The sequence below is a fragment of the Seriola lalandi genome, unplaced genomic scaffold (genome assembly GCF_002814215.2).
Source record: "Seriola lalandi dorsalis isolate HSWRI2012SDOR001 ecotype SW California unplaced genomic scaffold, Sedor1 jcf7180002054948, whole genome shotgun sequence".
In the NCBI taxonomy this organism is placed as follows: domain Eukaryota; kingdom Metazoa; phylum Chordata; class Actinopteri; order Carangiformes; family Carangidae; genus Seriola; species Seriola lalandi.
Window position 1 is genome coordinate 441,222 of NW_019525499.1, and position 22,658 is coordinate 463,879.

Sequence of the window (22,658 nt, forward strand, 5' to 3'; positions counted from 1 at the left end):
CCTCCCTCCCTCCCTCTCTTCTCTTTCTCATTACAGTTTTACCATTGGGAAACATGCCTGTCCCAAATAGCCTTCAGTATTATTCTTTTCCCCCCACTCCTCCTGCTTTTTCTTTTCGCTTCATTCTTTTACTGAAAACATATTAAATCATTTTTTCCTTTTACACAGTATACACCCTGAGAAATAAGTCTGAGTTGATAATGAGGGGCCCTTCTTTGAGGAAATACACACAGCAACTTTGATCCAGAATGGCATGTAATTCCTTGCCTGACCCAATTCCCAATCTCCTGATAAGATGTTTTTTTTTCTCTCTCTCCCTCTCCCTCTCTTGCTCTAACCTTCCCGCAGAACTCACTCAAATGGGAACTTGCTGTCCCATTAAAGATACATTTAAAGCCAAACATGTCATCCATTTAATTCTGAAGGAGGAGGATGTGTGGGGTTGAAAACGCTATCTAATACAGGTTGTTGAGTAGAGGAAACTATGTATCCCTCTTCCTCTCTTTGGGTGACAACCTCTGAGATCTCTGATCACAGCTGCTCAATTGAGTTTGTGTCGGACAGAGCTGCGTGACAAATGAGAGTGGCCGTCATAGCAGATAGAGTATCATCACCTGGGTGTAAAAGCTTTTAGGCTTGTTTGAGGCAAGCGAGAGGGACATGGAGAGAGAGTTTCTCTTGTTTGTGTAGTCAAAAGGCAGCTGCATTTCTGCAACCAAAGATAGTTGATTAAATTTTCTCCCTGTGGTATTTGCACATTTTGGGTTCTTGCAGAGCAGCTTGTTTTTACTCCCAGAATTGACTGCGCCATAAGTGGATTGACCCCCAAAACCCAGCAGTAGTCTTTCATTAGTCAGGATGCAGCCGGGGACCAGACAGCGAACAGTGTTTAGGGCCAATCCATCACTACACAAAAGGGGATCAACATGGCACAAACTTGTCTTTCTCATCTTAAGTGACAACGTGGCCTCTAACCTTGTAGTAATCATGACTTCAGCTTTCCTTCCTCATGACTGTGATAATTTTGAGGGGCCAAATCTACGTATAATTTCATCCCAGGCTCAAAAGGGGCCCATTGGGGCTTTCTGATAGCTCATTTGTTACAAGGCCCCCTTGTTTTTTGATAGTCTAAGGAACCAATTTGGGTTTTTGACAAGGAGCCTCTCTGAATAATTCCTTCATGTATTACAGGACCTATTAAATGCAAACTTTTCAATCTGGCAATCAATAAGGCAGGCAGCTTTCCCTGGCCCCGTGCCAGACACATTAGGGCTGCGAGCGATGGTTGCTAGGGAGCTGAGCCTGCTCAGGGGAAAGAATGTTTAATGTAATAGAATCACATAAATCAACTGGAGGAAAGTGCTTGTGTTGTTTCTTCTTCTCTTCTTTTCTTTTTTCTCTTCTCTTCCCTTCTCTGTTTAACTGAAAACATTTAATATGGGTGTGTGTTTTTGAAAATGTGGTACAGCCCCCCCCCCCGTCAACCACAAGAACATCTGGGATGGAATTAAACTGAGGGAAGTTGAATTTTCTTCATGTTTATGTGTGTGTGTGTCTGTGTGTGTGTGTGTTTGTGTGTGTGTTTGTTTGTGTACACTCCTTATGAGGGTGAATTCTAGTTGAGTGTGTGTGTGTGTGTGTGTGTGTGTGTGTGTGCATGTATGTGTGCACATGCACATGTCTTCTGTATGCATCGCTGTGTCCTCAATCTTTGTGCTGCACACTTGAATAAATTGAGGTGAAAATTATATAAACGTTTTATTTTTTTTGTTTTTTTCTTTATCACAGGCCGCTGCCCCACCCTGCTGAAATGAATGAGGCACTTTAGTGCTTTACTATAATTAAGAACAGGAGCCAGCATGCATGGAGGGCTCTCTCTCTCTCTCTCTCTCTCTCTCTCTCTCTCTCTCTCTCTCTCTCTCTCTCTCTCTCTCTCTCTGTGTTAGCCTCTCTCTGTCCTCTGTACACTTTCAATAGAACATTTCCTCTGGGTGTTTGTGCCCTTTTGTGAGACTATGATTCTCTTAGAAGAATTAGCAACAGACAAGTCATACTCCACCCATTGTATCTGATGCTCTGATATTTTCAATATCAGACCTGAAAATGTTTCTATCATAGACAGCGACAGATCAGCTGATTCCCCCCCAGAGAAACTTCTCAAACAATTCCCCCAGCACAAACCACTTCTCCTGCTTCCATTCATAATCTCAGTGTGTCCCCAACATTCATATTTAACCATAATATGTCTAAATACACTGCTAGTGTCCCAGTCGTCTGACAAACCAGCCTCCCACTTGTTTATTGGTCTGAAATTGCTCCTGGGTTTGACAGATAAACAGTTGCTTGCTCAATAAACAAAAAATTCAAACTGGAGACAGCCATGTTTGACAGACTTGTGTTAAAATTTAAATCTGTTTGGAACATAGTGAGTTTTATGAATGAACAAAAGATTATGCTGCTGCTTCTACACTTTGATGCTGTTTTCCACCGAAAACCGATCATAGAAATCAAATGTTCCAATAAATTGTTATTGTTTTACAAAGTGATGCTGTTAAATTAATGATTTTGAACAAATATTAATTGAAAACTTGGGAGTAAAATGACCCATAAACAGAACACTGATATATTAAAGCCTGTTAGCAAACAGCACTTTATACACCCAGAGCAACGTTAGCATTCATGTAGAGTTATGTTTCCTGCCACGTGATGAATGTTGTTCCTATATTCACTTGTCTTCCAACTCTATGTTGGTCTCCACCAACTCGTGAGAAGAACATCACACCATGCTATCTGCTGTTTGGTGCTGTGTGCAGTGGTGGGGTTTTTGGTGCAAACAGCTGCTGCTGCTGCTGGAAATGAGGTTGAAGAGAGCAGTAACAGTGAACCAAAACAGTTAACTTGTGGGCCCTAAAACCACAACAATGAAAAGATGCTGATGGGACCGACAGACTCAGGTGATGGTTCATCACTATGAGCGACTCCTTTAACAATACACATAGTCATTTGATCCATTGTTAATATAAAATATTGATTAGTGCAGCCTTAGCACATGGGAAGAGCTTTGTCTGATGTAATGCCTAACAGAGCAGAGTTAATTGGCTCGATCATCAGTTTTATTATTTATATGTGACATATGGAAGATATTAATATGAATGTGGTATGTGGAAATTAATTCTTGATATTGACTCCAGTCATATTTATATTGCCCAGTTCAATTAGATAGTCAGAGGGTTGATTTTAGGCGGAGTATCCCTTTAAATGGTGTGTTGTGTGCATTGTGTGTTTGGTATATATGAGCACAGCTTGCAGCTGATATGATGAACAGGGGAAAGGCGAGTCAGTGTGTGTGACTGATGTGATGCTGATGACGGACGGCCGCTGAGTCATTTGCAAACACAGTATGTTCCTCTATGCAGATCTATAAAGTAAATCTGAAATATTAATCGAGTTTTGCTCCCTTTGATCAAAATAAGCTGAGTGACGGTGACACACTGTGTGATTACTTTGCTTTGTTTTACCCCAATGTAGTGATTTATTGATGCGGCATCCTGCGTGTGATTAATGGGGTTTTGTTTACAGCACAGACTATCTTGTAATTAGCGAAATGTTCTAGCACATTTTGTTTTATTCAAGATGGTGTAGTCATTCACAGATTGGGCGAGCAGTGAATCATGCAAATTCTCTGAATTTATTTCATTGTTTTATGTAATTCTCTCTTGGTAGGAAACACAAGGTTGCCTCTGGTGCGAGTGTGACGCCTCCACTCCACCACCCCCCCCCATACACCCTACACCCTACACCCACCCACCCCACGCATCATTTCCATTTGGTGTCATTGACAGATGCTGTTCCCTCTTTATTTGGTCAGATTTCAATAACATGAAACCAATAGCCAGATCGGGCGCCTGCTGCTGCTTATATGGCCCCCTCTCAGTGTCATGTCCCGTCATTGAGAAGTGTGAGAGAAAGAGAGAGAGAGAGAAGAGGCGGATGAATCAGAGATGTGTTATATATTATGAGGTTAAATGGAAACAGGGCAACCTCGGAGATCAATACGGAGCACAGAGTGGAGGGCCCGCAGGATGGAGTGAGAATACCAAACGAGAACCTTCTCCTCTCTCCCTTTCTCTCTCTCTTCTATCCATCTTTTCTGTTACTTTCTGCCTTAAAGCTTTTGGACTTATTTTGGTGTTACAACTAGTGTTAAAGCAAAAAACAAAAGAAAACATCAAATATGAAAGTGACATTATTGGCTCTGGGTTACATGCCTTGCCATTTCTTGCCAACCCCACAAAAGCAGCAGGGGGATCCAGTAAATTCCTTGGCCGAGCAGATAATGTGGAAATGTTGACAACAGCAAATTTGAGCCGAGTGAGTGATTTAAGGACTTCAGCGGGTGACAGAGAGCAAGCATGAGAGTAATGGTTTTCAGCTTTTTCCTGCTCGTCTGTGACAAGAGAAATGAGCACACTTGCCTGAGAGATCTTGTCAGAGCTTGTGGGCAGTTTGAATATTTTTAAGCCTGGTTGAATGTAAATGACACAGTTTACTTGAGTCACATTTGGTTTTTAATTAGCCAGCACAGATCTGCTTTTAACTGTCACCAGGCCTCATATTACGACGTAGCCACTGCTAGAAATTCTCCTACAGAGGATCTCAGACCTTTTTTTTTTTTTTTTTTCATTTTTCTGTTTTGAAATTCAATGATAACAGTGATGTTTCATCTAATATTGTAGTAGCTATTCATCCAGCGGAGCAGCTGCTTCAACCACAATTAATGACTTTCATGCCGTACGCAGCATTTCTGAGATTTTGATTATGACGAGTAATTTATCATGCTTGTTATGGAAGAGAAACAGAAATTTTTCCTCTGGTGTAATTGCACAAAATACTCTTTAATTCTTTAATATAGTGTCAGAGCCTGTTCTCATCATACTTATTTCCACTCCTGTTTCTCTCATACACAGTGTGGCTGCGTTACACTACAGTCTGCTCACTTCCCTTTTCACTGAGCGCTGAGTTTTTCCTCAGAGGAAGAGCTGGCTCACTGGAACGTTTCTCCCACAAATATCGCATCCACGCTGTGCTGTTAAATATAATTTTGTCATATTTATGAACCAAAAATTGCGCACATATATTACAGCATGTTGCTTTTACTATGTTGGAGTAGATTGAGATCTGTGTTTTTACTGTGCAGAGTGTCTCATGCCAGCCACTGTAGCTAATGACTTTCCCAGTCCGCTGTGGACTGCAGCAGCAGTGTCGTTTACAGTGTAGTCTGATACATTAGTGCAGTATTCCCCATTTAACATGTTTTAAAGGACTATACTGTTACTATTGCAAGTTTTGGCTCATTAACTGTGACTCTCCTATACATCACAAACTTTTTCCTAAACATGCAACACCATCATGTCTCGGTGGTTTCATTCAGGGCTGAGACTAGTGATTATTTTTTATCATTCATCATTCTCTTGATTATTTTTGCGATTAATTGAGCAGTTATTTCACAACTACAGGAAATGAAAAGAGAAATGTGTAAAATGTCCTTCACCATTTCAAACCCAAGTTTGTATGTCTGTTTGTTTTTTGTTGGGGTTTTTTTGTTGTTTTTTTTTTACCAAAACGCAAAGATATTCTCATCTGAGGATACCTGAGATATTTTCTTACAAGAAAAGCAGCAGATCTTCACATTTGAGAAGCTGGAACCAGAAAAACAATAAGTCACTTAAACATAATTGTTTCAGCACTGGTGTCATTTCATGTCAGCACAGTAAGAATATCAACTTACAGAGACTTAAAACCAGCTATTATTCATGTGCATTTGTGAGTGATTTGTCTGTTTTGAAACGCATCGATGTGTTCGAGGGAAATTCAAGAATTTAAAAGTCAGCTGCTAAAAGCATCTCAATTCTCGAGGCTTTTTGAGAGGAATCAGATTTTTGGAGGACGGGGCAGGAAGCCGGCACAGATGTTGTGAAAAGGATGATATGAGTTTGGCATTAAAAAGTTGCTGTTTGGCAGGCGACTCTCAAATTTTCTTGTTTTCTTTAACGCAGCACCAAATGTATTATTAGGAACTTAAAAGGCTCTGCAAGTCATACTGCTCTGAATAGAAAACAGTGGCTGCCTGGAAGCCAGGAAATGAGTACAATCAACAGCAGCAGTATGATCCCTTTTTACAGTTGTTTTATTTCACGTCTTCAAATCAGCAAAACAAAAGCTCTGCACTGGAATTATTCATTTTGCTCACTGTTTGCGCTCTGCTCCACATCTCTGCTTGTAAAGGTTTTGATGAAAAGAAGAGGAAGAGCAATATTGCTCAGTGATGTTTGTATGCTTTTGTCTTCAGAAAATCAACAGATACAGCTTTCTTTGGCTTCTCTCCTCTTTCATTTGTGTGGCATCCGTCGTATCCCTTGGGTCACGATTCATAGCAAAGCACAATCCTACAAAACCACAGCAGTAACATCCTGTATTGATTCATTGTACAGTTTCTTTAATGCCACCGTTGGTCAAAACAATACCTGAAACACTAATATGTTTCTCTGAATGAGAAACAGAAAGCTACTCTCAGTAATGTGTTTCCTGACTGATGTCATGTTAAGGTATTCCAAGCCTCAAGTGATTTTAACAGACCATTCTTTTTATATAATTGTCTCCCAGACATCAGTGGGTGGCTCGAACCTCAAGAAACATACCTTTAAATCATTGGTCCTGACGCTCACACATGCACTTCAGTAGCTTTGTTCTCTCGCTCTTGTCACATAATTCCTGCATATTAAAATAAAAAAGTACATTAGAAAACTGGTTCAGTCACACGTCTTTAATCTCTGGGATGTTAGTAAGATCAGATCTATCCTGTCATCTCTAGACACAGTGAAACTCATCCATGCCTCTGTCACATCCTGGTCGCATTATTGTAATGTACTTTTTACTTGAGCTTCTCAGTCACCCGTGACGTGTCTACAGCTCGAACAAAGTTCCTCTTCCAGACTCTTAAATGAGACAAAACGTATGATAATATCACTCCTACATTTGCTTCTGTCAACCAACCATCAGTACATGCTAGCTAACTGATTTTAAAATAACAAACTAAAAGTCACACGTAGAAGCAATAAAAAAACAAAAACAAAGCTCAGCTGAACTGATGCGGGCTGCCTGTCTGTCTGCCTGTCTGCCTGTCTGTCTGCCTGTCTGTCTGTCTGACAGGAACTAAATAAAAATGTCGGAACAAGAATTTCTATTTTTAGCTCCAAAACTGTATGCATCACTATAATGTCAGAAATGTGTCTGTGCTTTTAAATCACAGTTGACATCTCACCTGTACAGCACATATTGTTCATCTTCTTACCCTGTTCTGCACTGCAGCCCTCTGATCGTATCATACATCTGTTATCTATTTGTATTTTCTCCTTTTTTGTTATTTGTAAACCATTTAAGATAATAGAAGTGCAACACAGATTAAGGCGGTACTCCTGAAGTTTAGCATTAGATTAATACAAAGCCGCGGGACTCAACAAGAGACTTTAGGATTTAAAAAGAAAAAAAAAAAAGAGCGGACAAAATTGAAGCAACAGGGGTCGAAATATTCTGACTTTTAATCCCTAGGATGAGTCAAGCTCCAAAAACACTGGATCCTACATAAAGCAACTCGATAGCATCTTTCAATAGGGCTCTCTTAGCTCGTAAAACCCCATGTCATTTATAATCCACGCCCCCCCTCCCTCTCCAGTTTGTAACACAGACTCTCTGGTATGAGTTTGTATTGTGAAGAGTTTTTTTTTTTTTTTAGAAAGAGCCACACAAGACATTATACAACTAATATTACTAACCATGACAAGCACGGGGCACAGATCATGAAATGTATGGTCATAAATATATCGCTTAACTGTTGGTGGACTTCATGGGTTTACTGTATGTTGTACTGTAATAGAGTTTATTGAGTGCTGCACTGGCTGAGTGGTTGTAACGTCAGCTGTCCCGTAGAGCAGTTATGACCCTGACACTATTGTTGTTTATGAGGTCAGGAGCTTTACAGCGTGTTCTGAAAATAATCTGCCGCGCCACAGCTGTTTGATCAACACGCTATACTTCCGCCAGGACAGACAGACAGACAGACAGACAGACAGACAGACAGACAGAAGGACAAATAGAAAAGAGGTCCAGCAAGAGAGAAGAGCGAGAGAGAGACAAATTGCATAATGTTCTCACTGTGTCTTCCAGCTCTCCAGTGATGCAGCCGCAGCCCAAACCAATTAGAAAGCTTGCGTACAGATAAGGACGTCCTTTATTCTGAAAGGTCGGGCTGTAAGAACAAAAGGAATTTTTAAAGTCTATATACACTCAATGTACATTACACGCACCGACACACACACACACCCTGACATGCATACTTTACAACGCCTTTGTACCATTATTAATGCCCTGCAGCTCTCTCTCCAAATTGAATCTAATCAAGTGAAATGCTGTGAGGGTCCTCAGGAGAAAGAGCAGGTCTGACGGTGACCGCTTACAATAAAATCCCTGACATTTGGAAACAAAGCCTGCCCTACCTCTGAGCTGTAATTGCACACGACAACTGCCGCAATCTTTGATGAATGTGTGTGTCCGCAGCGTGATATGCTTGTGCATGTATGCAGGAATATGTGTGATTATACATCTCTGGGCTTTGTGGCTCCTACCTCTGCATATGCTGTCTATGTCTGTGTGTGTGTGTGTGTGTGTGTGTGTGTGCTGGTTGAATGGCTTTAATAATTTCTTTTGAAGTGGTCGTCATATTGGAGTACAGTGGAACTAATTGCGCTGATTGTCGGGAATGCAGCTGCTGTAAATATGTCATGAATTCTGTCCTTTCTGGCCTGTTTCTGCTGCACATTTCAGTGATTTTTATCAGCCTCCAGTTTGATAAAATAACAGCAAAGAAAAAAAAAAGGAAAAATAAATTTTTTGAATGGACCTGTTAAAACTGACTGTACATCAAGGTGAAATGCTGGCTAGTTATCCTCCCCTGAAATATTAACTTACCAGCAGAAATTCCCATGAATGTCCTGTCCAAGGGCTTTGTAAGAGCGGACAGCACGGTGAATAATTCATATAAAAATCATGTTTCAAACTGTCTGACTCCGCTCCATCAGCTGTTGAACCGTGTAGTCAGCTTTGTAAGCTAGGAAAATATTAGCTCTCTCCTTTCAGACAACAGTTTATAAGAGCGAATGAGTCCACGAAATGTGACATTGACTGAAGCTTTAAGGAACAATGCACATGCTCAGATTGTCCGTGTGTTATGATTTGGGCCAATTTCAAATCACTGTGCTGTATTGTCCTGTGTTGTATCACCCCTGCTGAGGTCATGAGTCATTTTCTTATCATATAATCACAAGATTAGAAACCTGTTATGGTCACATTCTCAGGTTAATACCCATGGGAGCTTTGGACCAGTGACACCATAGTTTATTATCTTGTATCAGTGGTTTCAGCCTCTTGAATGTGAGTGTTTGCTGGTTTTCTTAGTCCTCTATCATATTAAACTGAATACTTGTTGGACTGTTGCTCAGATAAAACAAGGCTTTAGAAAATGTCCATGTTGGCTTTTGGAAATTATGACTGTGGCATTTCTTTTGTACTTTCTGACATTTCATGGACTAAACAATTAATCGGTTCTTGGGGAAAATAATTGAAAGTCTAATCGATAGTGAAAACAATAATGGACTGCTGGCCTGTATCATATTATATTATGTGTTATCTCTTTGTGTATACTGTTACATGTCATGCAAAGTTGTACTACATAGTGTCATAGTAAGATCATTTCCTTTCAGTTTTGTTTACTTTTATTGGCAGATAAAACTAATCAGATTTAGTAATCCAATATCATCTTTAAAAATTGGGAAATGTATTTTCTGAACCTTCAAATGAGCTCAATAGTATTTATTTCCTTCAGTGCTTTATTTACCCAGTTCCATCCCCTGGTGCATAAAAAATAATAATTGGACATGTAATTAGAAATTATATTTCTGTTATGTGGGTGGCAGGAGAGAAGGTCTGCATAAGAACTGCAACCTATAGTAACCTGTGGCCTTTTGCAGCTAACTCTGTGTTAGTGCATCAACTCCACATACAGAAGCTGACATACTGTGAGAACAGGTTTTTATTGAAGCAAAATAAAGTGGCCACATTTAATAAAATGTATAGTCTGCTGGTTCGAGGCAGGTATTGAACAGATATTATCAATAGCACTTAGTTTATCATGTTAAGTCCTGTATCTGCAACCAGAGCATAGTTTTTCATTAATCTCTTAATTCTCTTAAACATTCCTGCAGTAACTTGTTTGACACTTGTATTTGCAACTGTTTTAAGTTGCAATAATAACAGCATACTTTCTGTGGCAACTATTCAACAGTGAGTTTATGGTATTTTTATTACTCAGGGATGAAAGTGTTTTGGCCCGGACTGAAATATCTCAAGAACTATTTGATGGATTGTGATGAAACTTGCTGCAGACTTTCATGTTCCCCTCTGGATGAAATGCAAAAACTTTGGTGATCCCTTAACGCTCATTTACCGTGGCACCATCAGCACAAGTCAAAATCTCTGTTTATCTGGTACTTTGGTTTGTGAATATATACTAGCAAACCTACTCCCAAAACACTCCTGTCAAACATTATGCATGCTGAACAAGAACTTCACATTTAACTCAAAGCACAGTTGTACCTACATAACAGCCTCACCGAGCTCTCAGCACGGCAATAGACTCTGACGTGGTATCAGTGTAATATTAGCAGTTTGATTTGTCTATCAGTACATCCTCCTGGCTTTTATGGTACTTTATTGTTTCAGCTCAGGCTTTACTTCCTGTCCTGAGGTTCTCCAAATAATGGAAAATGTTTCTTTGCCAGTTAGCTGTCGCAGGTGATAATGCATTAATCAAACTTACACCCTGTCAGTGGAATACTAATCACACACCCACATCAGAAGCAACACCGCCAAGGTGGTGGTAAAGCCAGTGCGCTGATGGGAGGTTTCACTACTGCCTGAGAGGAACAGCGAGCTGTGTCATCAAGCAGCGTTGCCAGATTACTACTTTACTTTAGTTGTTATTGCTTGTTTTTCTCATAATTTCCCAGCAGGTATCAGTAGCTTTATACATTTAGGTGATTGGTGGGTGACAAGGTCAGCAGTCAGGAGCACATCGCACACACATATACACACTTTTTGTCTAAATTGCTGAGGATTTCCCACTAGGAACTTGCTTGTTTATAAATAAATAAATAAATTTAAAAAACCCTGTCAAACAAAATAGCTGGCATGTAGCTCTTGACATTCCTCTTGTCAGCCTAACAGCAGTGCATGTCATGAATCTCAGACATGCAGCCCAACCACATATGTCATATGCACAGCAGACATGTATACATTATTATTATAGGACAGGGTGTGAGACTTTACACTAAGAAACTATTAAAAGTCAGAGTGAAAGCGGTGTCACAAAATGTTGCTTCCTTAATGTCACGCATTTCCTGAAACACACGTCATTGTGACAGGATATATCGGGTAGCATGAGAGTTCAACCGTTCCAAAATCAAGGTTGATACTGGAGGAATTAACATGTAGCAGAGAGGTATTACTGTTTAGGGATTATTGAAAATAAATAAAGTTTTTAGTAAAATATACATAAAAAATCTCACATTTACCTTTAATCTCATACTTACAAAAGGAATTTATGTAAAGTCCAAGATCTCATTCACAGGTTACAGGAAACCTTACAGTTTAAGGCCAGTGGTGAGGAGTAAAAGGACCGTATTCACCTTACACTGGCAGCAGATGAGTCAGAATATAATAGCAGCTAAAGAATGATGTATGAGAGAGAGTAAAGTAATAAAATGTGAACAGAAATGGAAGAATGAGTGTGTCCTGTAAAATTAAGTGGTGCCATTCTCAAATCTTACAGGAGCACTTGAGAAACAAAACGTTCTCTGTTTCCCTTTAAAGAATTCCCTGCTGAATGATGAATGAAACTCATCTCTGTGGACCCTCTAAACCTCTGTCTGTATTCTGTGTGTGTTTTTCAGGCCAGGAGGAGGATGGGCGGAAGGTTTTGGTCCTCAGTTACCCCCAGTATTGCCGCTACCGCTCAGTTCTGGCGCGGCTCAGAGAGCAGCCGTCCTCTCTGCTCATAGACCACACGGTGCTGGCGCTGGGCGGCATCGCTGCGTTGGGCGGGAACACGAGGATCCTGTACTGCCGGGACACCTTCGAACACCCCGCCCTGCTGCAGAACGAGAGCATCTGTGACGAGTTTGGTGAGTGTGGATTTGATTGTAGCCTTTTAGATAAGTTATCATATTAGCTCATCTGAAATACTCACAGCCATTACAGCGGCAGTGGTTTATGGCATTTGGAGTGTTGCACATGGCCCCATGAATCAAACTCCTCATGTCCTGAGCTCTGAATGTAGGCATGCACTTAAAACTCATTCTCACAGTAGGTTTCAGCTCAAACTTTCAATTATGTCATTTTGGTTACCCTGACCATTTGTTCAAGTCTGCTTTTAGTGGAAAATGGACAGTGTTTGCACTTTTTGGGCCAAGTGATTTCATTCCATTTCAGAAAAAAATACCTGAGTCCATTTAAAATTTTAATTTGTTTAAGGGCTGCCTATCAAAATGAAGACCATCAATGAGCAAAGAACAGAAAAGAAAAGTGTATCATTTGGGCCAAATACAGCTGCTGTGTCTGAAAACATGTATCTCCAACACAACAGTATGTCATGAGCTGGGAACAGCAGTGCTGCTTTAAGGGTTTGTGATGATGCATTTCTCACATAATCCAGTGGGTTTTTCAAAGGGCAAGTGCACTGATTTTACACATCAAAGCCAGTTTACAGGCAATGGGGAATACTAATACATACAGTGTGTGAAAAAAGTCCCTCAAATCTCCAGAGGGAGCCGCACGATATGTCACCTGAGTCAGCGCCTGTTGGGTCTAAAAACTACAAGTTTTAAAAATGAAAACTGCAGATTGTGGGGTTAGAAAGACGTGACCTTACCAGACCTCTGTAACCTGCTCCTCACCTCTGCTTGAGGCTAGCAGCCTGAGGCTACACGACGTTAGCAGCTACTGGCATAACACACCTGAATCTTCCACTGAACTGTCGGTGGTCAAATTGCATTTTGGGTAATGTAGGCACAAGGTTTTGACAAGGAAGAAAAATGCATGGAAAAAAGACTGGCCATAATCTGCTGCACCAAATTTAATATTTTTTTTTAATGCTATATTTAGCTAAAGAAGTACAAAGATTTTTTCATTCCAAAGTCAAATAACCCTTCAGTTTTTCTAAAGAAAAAATAAAAAAAATAAAAATCACAAAATTTACTGGACAGCTTCTAAACAATCCCCAAACTCAGTCTTTTATACAACCTGTCACTTGGCTTTGATGTAAAAAAAAAAAAAAAAAAAGGCAGACAAAGGAGTTTTAAACAATATGAGGAAGTCTGTAGCTGTAATTTGGATTTGTGTAGAGATCATTAGTTTGTGTGCTGTGGTTTCATTTCCTCCATCACTTGTTAATGTTGCAGCTCTTCTCTTCATCCTTTTGGACGTTTCATTGCCCCACATGGACTGAAGCCATATAAACCGAACATGCCTTTGATCAATGTTGTTTTAGTTTAGTCAATCAAGAGTAGAAGTGAAATTCAATACAACACAATTGACCATCATTTGCTTTTCAATATGCTTTTCAATAAGTTTTTCATTTAGAGTCAGTTCATTTGTCCCCAGAGGGGTCTGTCTGTGTACGAACAGAAGCGACCACCATCCAAACGCCGTTACACCTACAGAAAACATTCTGTGATTCCAGTGAGGAATGAAGTCTGAAGTGCTGAAACATGTCTATTTGCCATTCACTGTGCTTTCCCCGCTGCTCATGAACCCAGACATTTTATTAACCTCGAGCCGGGCTAAGACAAAGGAATAATGGTGATTCATCTCTCTTTATATTTCCTGTGTTTGGTAGCACAGTGGAGCTCAGCGGGCTCTTGTGCAACATCAATTTGACATTCACAGTAACGGCTCCTCTGGTCAAAAGTCATTGTTTTTCTTTTCCTGTAAATTTACCAGTAGGTAATTGCATTTTAAGAGAGCAGCAGAGGTGAGAGCAGAAGGGAAAACGGTTTTAGGCATAGGAAAATAAGTTATGAATAGTAACGCTAACATCCTGTGGCTGCTGTTGCTCATTCACTTGGCTCAATAATGCCATTCCTGTGTGAGCCACATTTAAGCTAAAGGTTTATTTTCAGAGCCTAAGGGAGTTCTACTTTTTCTTTTTTTTTTTTGACTAAGGCAACCAGATTTCTGATGTTATTCACATGAAGGTTTACTAGGTTTGAAGCAGGTTTTTATTTCTGCTTGAATTGCTGCTAGGAGACTTGTTTGTGATTTGTTTCAAAACAGCAGAGCTAAGTAATTTCCATCATTCTGCCAAGCGAACTAAGGCCTCAAGGGCGTCTTACTTTTGGGCACAAACACACAGATGAATGTTTGCACATATGTATGAAGAAACAGCTGCTGAGTAAAGTTCTGCCATTTATGGGCTCCATATGAAAAAGCAGCTATAAATGCCACATTAAATCCACCTTTATTAGGATAAATACCAGCACTGTGGACATGTAAGAAGTAATACTGGGCAGCTGTGAAATATTAAAAAGTTAAAAATTGATCTGGGGAACAATTTTAGGACTTTCTTCGATGCTTCCCTCAATGCTAATTCTGACCTTTTGGATTCAGCCAAATCTGCTGTGGCAGCTCTAATAGCCGTCCGTCTTGTCTAGGCTAATTCATGAAAGTGTGTCAAGCTACCTCGGGGGGTAGAGAAGGCGAGGAGGGCTCAGGCAAAAAAAAGAAAGAAAGAAAAAAAGTGCTATTGCAAAGTTTCAGCCAGCCTGTTGGTACAGTATGGTGTGAACTGCAGCCATCAGATGAAAGCTGGGTGGTGAAATCCAGTCTATTCTTGGTAGCCTGGTTATGAATTCAACACTACAGTAGGTGTATTTACATCATAATCATTGTGCAGATTTATTATATAATCAGCAGCATATGTTCTTTTTTTATTTGAGCATGCACAAAAATACAATTAAATCTCATTCTGATTTATTTGTATTTTTGGAGGTGAGTAATGAAACGTCGGCGTGCTCCTGTTTACATAATGACATTGACATCCTCAGTATTTGCTCTGACTTTTACTGGATGATGTAAGGTCCTTCCTGGTGTGACAGTGACAGTCATCAGAGACTGTTCTTTATCTAACTTCATCTATATTCAGGTTTTTTGTTGTTGTTTTTTTTTTTTTGTGTGTGTGTGCCCGCGTCACCACTGGCATCCTTTTCCTTGGGAGCCAGCTTGAGCAAAACTGCAGTTGTGTCAGTTACCAGATCTTTAGTCCTGTGATCCATATTCATGTTCAGCATTGCCTGTCACCCCTGCAGCTGCTTCCCTCATGGGGAATGACACAGTTTTTGTTTATAATTATCATGCATTCTCTGCCAGCATGGATTGATTATACCCGTGCTACTTTGTGTCCCCAATTTAATTTCTTGCCAGGAGGAATGTAATATCGCCACAGCACAATCGCAGAAAAGGAAATAAAAGTTTGTGCCGAAGACCTCCTTGGTACAAATATTCTTTCGCTGATGTGCTGAATGAAAAACAAGCTCTTATATAAAGGAGGTGTTACATACTCAACTGTACTATAATAATATTGGCATTACTGACGCTCCTGTGCTGTGTGAAAAAGCCAGAAATAGTTTGAGTGGGCCTGGCCTCTGCAGCACTGAATGACAGATGACAAGGTTCAAGGTTTTGTTATTAGCTGGCATAGTTCTGTTGAGTATTACTCACATTCATTTGGCAGGGATACTGTGTGTGTGTGCTACGAAGCAATAACGTAAACATTTGTAAGCTCGACACAGAGGTGCCGCATATCATATATTTAAACAAGATGTGCAACGCATAGCTGCGGAGCGTCTTGACAGCCGCTCGTTTGGCCGTCTGTTCGGGAAAATATTATCATCAACATTTTTCCCAATTTCTCTGATTCCGAAGTTTATGCTCCCAAACTGCTGACCTTCCTACCCCCCCCCCCTTCAGAAACCTAACACCCTGTGTGTGCACATTGCTTAAATCAACAGTATTTTTGAAAGTTAGTGAGGCAATCATGTTTGAGGCAAAGCAGTTAAGAAGAGCTGCACCCCCCCAGCCCACCACCTCCCCTGCTCTTTCTCATTTGTCCTATATTCCCCAGGTCTCTTTCCTTAGCACAGAAACTATATATTTCATGCTCAGCTCAGTGTGTTTTGTTTGAAATATCTCTCACTCGGCGCTGGTTTGATTTTTATTAAAAAGAAACATTTCCAGTGCAATGCTTAGGAATCAGTTTCTGTAATCCTCCAGGGTGGGATCAGTATAACAAACAGTTTATTGCTTCAATATATTAACAATGTCCAGATGCACTGATCATAAACAGAATTTAACAGTCTATTTTTGTAATGTGGTGCGTGTGTGATAGTTTTGTACATCTGCGGCTGCATTTGGTCGTGCTTCATGTGTATTTACGAGGGTGATTTCCTATTTGGTCAAACGTCTTCTCACTGAAACTGATACTGAAAATTAAACTGTACCAGAGAAGAAGACGACATGAGGGAAAGTGAAAGGTAAAAAGCAGCAAACATGCTAAAATCTTAGCCCTGAACTTTGAGATAATATCTTTAAAAAACATTCAGTCCTGCTTGCTTGATTGGGTTGGGTCACCAGACGACCATACAGTATGATGTCATTGTTTCCACAACTTGAACCACTTTCTCGCTCGCTCTTTAAACATGAAATCAGATTAGATGAAATATGCATACGCCAGTATCATCCCATGACAGCCCCGTCTGTTAATGTAATAGGCAAATTGCTTGCTAAGCTCATGTTTTCCCATCTCCACTGCAGATTTGTGTTAACCACCAGCCCATGAATTTTTCATCGTCCATATGTCATGGTATACAGAGGCCATAGAGCGGGAATTTAGAGGAGAAAGGAGCACATATTGTAGCATTATAGTCAGATTTCATAATCAGGACATGGACTGTATAGTCAGTATAATGTACTGAACATCCAGTGAAAGGCCACTTATATTGCACGCTGTCATGTCCTTACATATCTGTAAAATGAGGCTTTTACAAGAAATGAAAGATAGACATTTTTACACTGCAGGCTACACACACACACCATATAACTTAACATGTCGTTCTGTATGAGTAGCCTTAATGCACTGTGATCAGGAGGTGTCTTATTTACTGCTCTATACACAGACAGAGTTAATGCCACACTGCTATTTTGACTAAAAGCACCGTCTTCCACTGGCTTCAGCAGCGTTAGCATTAGCATTAGCAGAACTTCTCGGCTATTCCCTGTTATGTCATTAGCAACACCCCAGCTCTTCACACATTCCTTTGCACTGCTGCTTATCAATTATAAGCAAACAGAGAGCAGGGAGATGAATAAGCTTTTCAGAGGTCTGGGCCTGTTATTTCCAGTGCAAAGGTTTCTGAGAAGCAGTGCTGATCAGGGATAATTGACTAGTAGAGGAAGAAAGAACACCCAGGCATACTCTTACTTCATTTAAAGTATCGACATATAAAGGATTTATATGTTGTGTTGAGTGCAAATCACAGAATTTAGACGACTAAAATCTCTCTAAACAGAGTCCTCTGACAGTCCAGCAAATCTAAATCCAGATTAGATATGAGAGGAGTCATAAAAATGTTGATATACTCAACTTAGTCGCCTTCAATTATTAACATGTGCGTTTACAACAATAGACTTAGTGAGTTATTTGCTAACTTTCTTTGCCTGTGTTTCGCCTCTCAGGCCACATACAACCTACTCCTGACCCGCTGAGAGAAACACAGCAGTCACTCCTCTAGGTTAAAAAAATATTGTAATCTCCTCTGCATGTTTTTGTGTACAAAAAAAAATCAACTCTATATTTTTATACAGCCAATATTCCCCTAAAACACTAGAATTGCACATAAATCAAATATTGAATATGATACGAGCTACAGTAGATAAGACAGTAAAGAACGGATATATGATATAATTCCCGTAAAGTGTGAAAGTTATTTATGCAGCATTCTCAATGTTTTCTTTTATTATTCATTTGATGGGAAGCAGGATATTACCAATGTTATAAAAATATGTTATCTTCTAGATTGATAAAATCATGTGAGGTGCAGGAAGTAGCGTTCACATATTTTAAGTTTCTCCTGAAAGCCAAACGTCTGCCCTTGAATATTTTACATTCAATATTACCGAGATAACCTAAAGTTTGTAGATGAAGAGATTTCTTACTTTTCAGGCAGGTATTGTGTTTTTTTTTGTTTTTTTTTTCATGTCACTACAGTATGAAATACTTGAGGTGATCCAACACAGTTAGTCACCTCTTTACGTCACACATCTCATGTTATTGCAGCTGCAAGCAGTGACTGTTTTGAAATCTCTCCCTGCTGCTGCATGTACAGACACCACGACACCCACTTTTTCAGAGTTATCCGCCAAACGTGAACTACTTTAAATGAGAGTAACATTAAAATTCACATTATCCTGTTATATATGGTTTTCTGTGAACACACTGTAAGTCATGAATGCAGTTTTTTATTTTCAGCAGACTTTCAAATATTTGAATGTTGGAGTGTCCTTGAACGAAGACAGTTTTCTGGCTTCTGCTTGCCACAGGATGTGACTATCATAATAAAGGTGCTTAGTGTAAATGATAGATAAACCTATGAAGTATATAAGGTATAGTTAAATAACATATAGCTCACAGAAAATAAACAGTTATATGTTCTGCATGAACTAAACTTGTCTTGTTGTCAGTGATTAACAGATGTGGCATAATAAGTGCAAATAATTTGACAGGTCACCGGAGATAAAAAAAGCTAGCATAAGAGATTTTTTTTCTTCTCCAAAGCAGTTGTGTAATTTAAAACTCTGATAAACTGCAGAGCATGTCATTAATTACTTTGCACTTCAGCTGGCCAGGCCGGGTTGACCTCGTTCATAATGGCTTAGATGATTATTCCATTAATACACTTGTCAAACGTGGAAGAGTCACTGTCGATGAGCAAGGTTTAACTTGAGCAAGATTGTATTTACATGATAAAAAGATTTGGTTGGTTTGTAGCTGTAAGTGAGTCATATTTCCACAAAAATCCCAGATGTGAGTTGGTGATACAGGTCCTAATAAAAAATGATAGAACAGCATGTTGCAACCTGGAGTGAACAGGTCTGACTCATCAGTGTAACTGTAGATCCTGTTTACAAAGTCTGTCTCTGCCAGTGAGGCTGGTGTAGAAACAGCTCATGAATGCAGCCTCGTAGCCCCGGTTGCTGCGTTAAATGTCAAGCATCGTTCTCATGTCTGCAGGTTGAGGCTTGTTGTCGGCTGTTGTTTCTGAAAAGAGCTTTTGTAGCTTAAGTGACGTCAAAAAATCATTGTTACACGGCTGATGGATGACGTTGGCAAAGCGAGGATTATAGTGTATGTGATGACTTTGATTGATATTTCCTTTTTTTTTTTTTTTTTCCAAAATGATGACGAAATTTCTTGGAAAAGAGAGAGTCTGCTTAAACAGTGTCACTGCTGGCAACTGCTTTAGATATTTGTTTACAAGTGTAACTTTTTTTCTTTTTAATTATGCACCTACTTACCCATAAAATAGGAAGAACAGGAGCGAGCTTGTTGTGTTGTGTTCTTTAAATTATTTGTAGATTTTTGGAATGAACTCCTTAAATCCCTATAATGCAATAAATTAGCATATAAGCAAGAAAAAAAAGAACAGAAAGATAAAAGTACCCATTGGCCTATTTTGTTATGGGAATGATGATTATTTATAATCACCATGGCTTAATGCTGTGTAGCTTTTCAAAATGATAAAGTCCCTATGATTGGGCTCATTGGCCGATTCAATCCCATCAAGTGTAAGTAGAGCGTGATCTATTAGAATACATATGTTTTATTGATGTATGGGCTCCGTGTTTATCCTGGCATTCATTTATTTATAGGACGATGCTGTGATTTTTTTTTTTTTTCTCCTCCAGTAATGAATAGGATAAGCCTTGAAGCTTATCCACTGCTCCCTTTCATCTCCCCCCCATTCCCTCCCTCTATCTGTCCCTCTCTCTCTCTCTCTCTCTCTCTCTCTCTCTCTCTCTCTCTCTCCCTCTCTCCCTCAAAAGCCAAATTGAAATACTGTATTTTTTAAAGCCCCGGTCCTACTGAGTTGTTGCTGCAGTCTGTCAGTATCAATGATGTGGAAGTGTTTGAAGGTTATCCCGTTTTTAGCAAATCCTCCACATTATATAACTTTGACTCTGTTTTACATTTGGCACTCTTGGAACAACAGGGTGTGTACGTATTTGGGACAGTCCCTCCGCATGCTCTTAACATTTCTTTGGAAAATGGGATTTATTTTTTAATTTCCTCTCCTGGAACAATAGACATTAAAAGCCACTTGCCAACACTTGGGCACAAGGAAAAGCTGGAGTGACATGTTCACTCGTCAGATATTACAGCCTTTATTGTGTTGTAGTGTATTTGTTGTATTTTTGGCCTAGACAGCTGTGAGTTATTACACAGAAAAATAAAAATATTGTGCCTTGTTGGACTTAAGCCAACACTGGACAGTTTTTTCTTTCATTGTACAAGTACACTGTGTGTATATATATGTGTGTGTGTGTGTGTGTGTGTGTGTGTGTGTGTGTGTGTGTGTGTGTGTGTGTGTGTGTGTGTGTTGAGCTAAATAGGGTGAAATTATTAAGCTCTCCAGGGGTCAGAGGTCATTGCATTCCTCAGTGTATGTGTCAGTCAGAGGATCTGGGTTAAGATTAAACCCAGCCATGTCTTGAATGTGATGTGTGTTAATAAGTACTTAACAGGCGATGCTACCATCATGAGGCGATCACATGAGGTGGACAGAACAAAGAAAGAGAGAGGGAACGAAAGAAGAAAACAAGAGATTTGGGGGAACGATTTGCTCCCTGTAATTACGGCTTATTTTGACTATAAATTGAGTTTGTGAAATTTCTCTTGTAAAACATGTAACACTGTGACTGCGTACCATAATTTCCTATTTACTTTGCAAATGGAAAGCTTGAGTCGACAGCCCTTTATGAGTTTGCGCAGTGGTAAAGTACACACATTCACACCCCTGTCGAAACACACACCCCAATGAATCCGATGAGAATGATTTCATAATCCGTCGCAATAATAAACTTCTTTGAACAGTTTAATTGGCTCTTCCTGGAACGGCACGGCTTCGCTTCATTTGATCTGATGAAAGAGTAATGTTGCTTCTCCCCAGGGGGAGCATGCACAACGGCGCACAAATAATGAATTAAGAACACTACCCTTTTTTTTTTTTTTTTTCCAAATGACTGCCATAATAAAGCAGGAAAATTCATACTGCACTTACACCCGTTTCTCCCTAAATTGCTTTCATGTTTACTTGCTTATGTATTTAATTTTCAGAGGTTGTTTTAAGTGAAAATAATCCTGATTCCTGGAAGGGTAATGGATTGAGGTCACATGGAAATTGATTGTCATCTGAAAGCATGGCGGTCGCTTGGACAAACATTTGGAAATGTTCCAGAAACATTCCTCATGTGTGATTCTGTGAAAAGTCACAATTAACTGTACACTGTTCTGGAAATGCTAGCACTTTAAAAAAAAAAAAAAAAGAAGAAGAAGAAGAAAAAGGCTGTATGGTGAGGAGTGAAATTAGATTTGAAGGCATCTGGTGTATCTAAAAGGGAAATTGTAGTAGGCTATGCAAAAAAGGGGAAAACGTATGTGTAAAATTGAAACTGACAAAGTCATGATGGTTTGGGAGAATGTCCTCTTTCCTCGGCTGAGGAATATTAACAGTGACAGTCTGAATGGAGAGTCTGTGTACAGCAACAGTATGGTCACAGAAATGAGCTCATTACTGGCAAATGCATTATGTATGTGCACATACACACACAGACAGACATTTATCTTAATATTACTATGGTGAGAATATTCCATTTACATATCCATCTGCTAATTGTAACCCTTAACGTGCCTGATCCTGATGGCAAGGAGATCGGTGTAAAACCAAAAACCATAACCTCAACCAAAATTATCCTCCGCTCTATCCCTGAGAAATCTTTTTCCTTAGTATGGCTTGGCAGGAAATCCTTAACACACACACACACACACACACACACACACACACACACACACACACACACACACACACACACATACACTCAGAGACACACACACATAGGCCTACACATTTCAACAGCGCTCATGGCTTGAAGAAGCTACAAGAACAGTTTATAAGTGTGAGATAAAAATATGGGAGAGTATTTTTAATGTCCTGGTAAACACACACTTGCTGGGATGTGGGCTTGTCTCCATGGCAACGCTAGTCAGAGTGTGCCCGTCCTAGCGTTTTGACAGGTTCTCCTGATGATGATTGATAATTACTACCTGACTTGTTGTGCCCGTCTCCACAAACATATGGCGGGAGCTGCCCTCCGCCGTATATCTGCCAAAATGTTCCCTTTTCTGATAATAGCTTTTTAATGTTGCATTTTTGTTGTGC

General features: G+C 39.8%; 1 protein-coding gene across 2 annotated transcripts in view; it reads left to right on the forward strand.

Moving 5' to 3' along the window:
* arid5b (AT-rich interaction domain 5B) overlaps positions 1 to 22,658 on the forward strand; it is a 76,477-nt gene that overhangs the window by 22,439 nt on the left and 31,380 nt on the right. For both annotated transcript variants that reach the window (XM_023394407.2, XM_087170438.1), the window contains exon 4: positions 12,063 to 12,293. In XM_023394407.2, the coding sequence (XP_023250175.1) occupies positions 12,063 to 12,293 (231 nt within the window). The remainder of the gene's footprint in view (positions 1 to 12,062; positions 12,294 to 22,658) is intronic.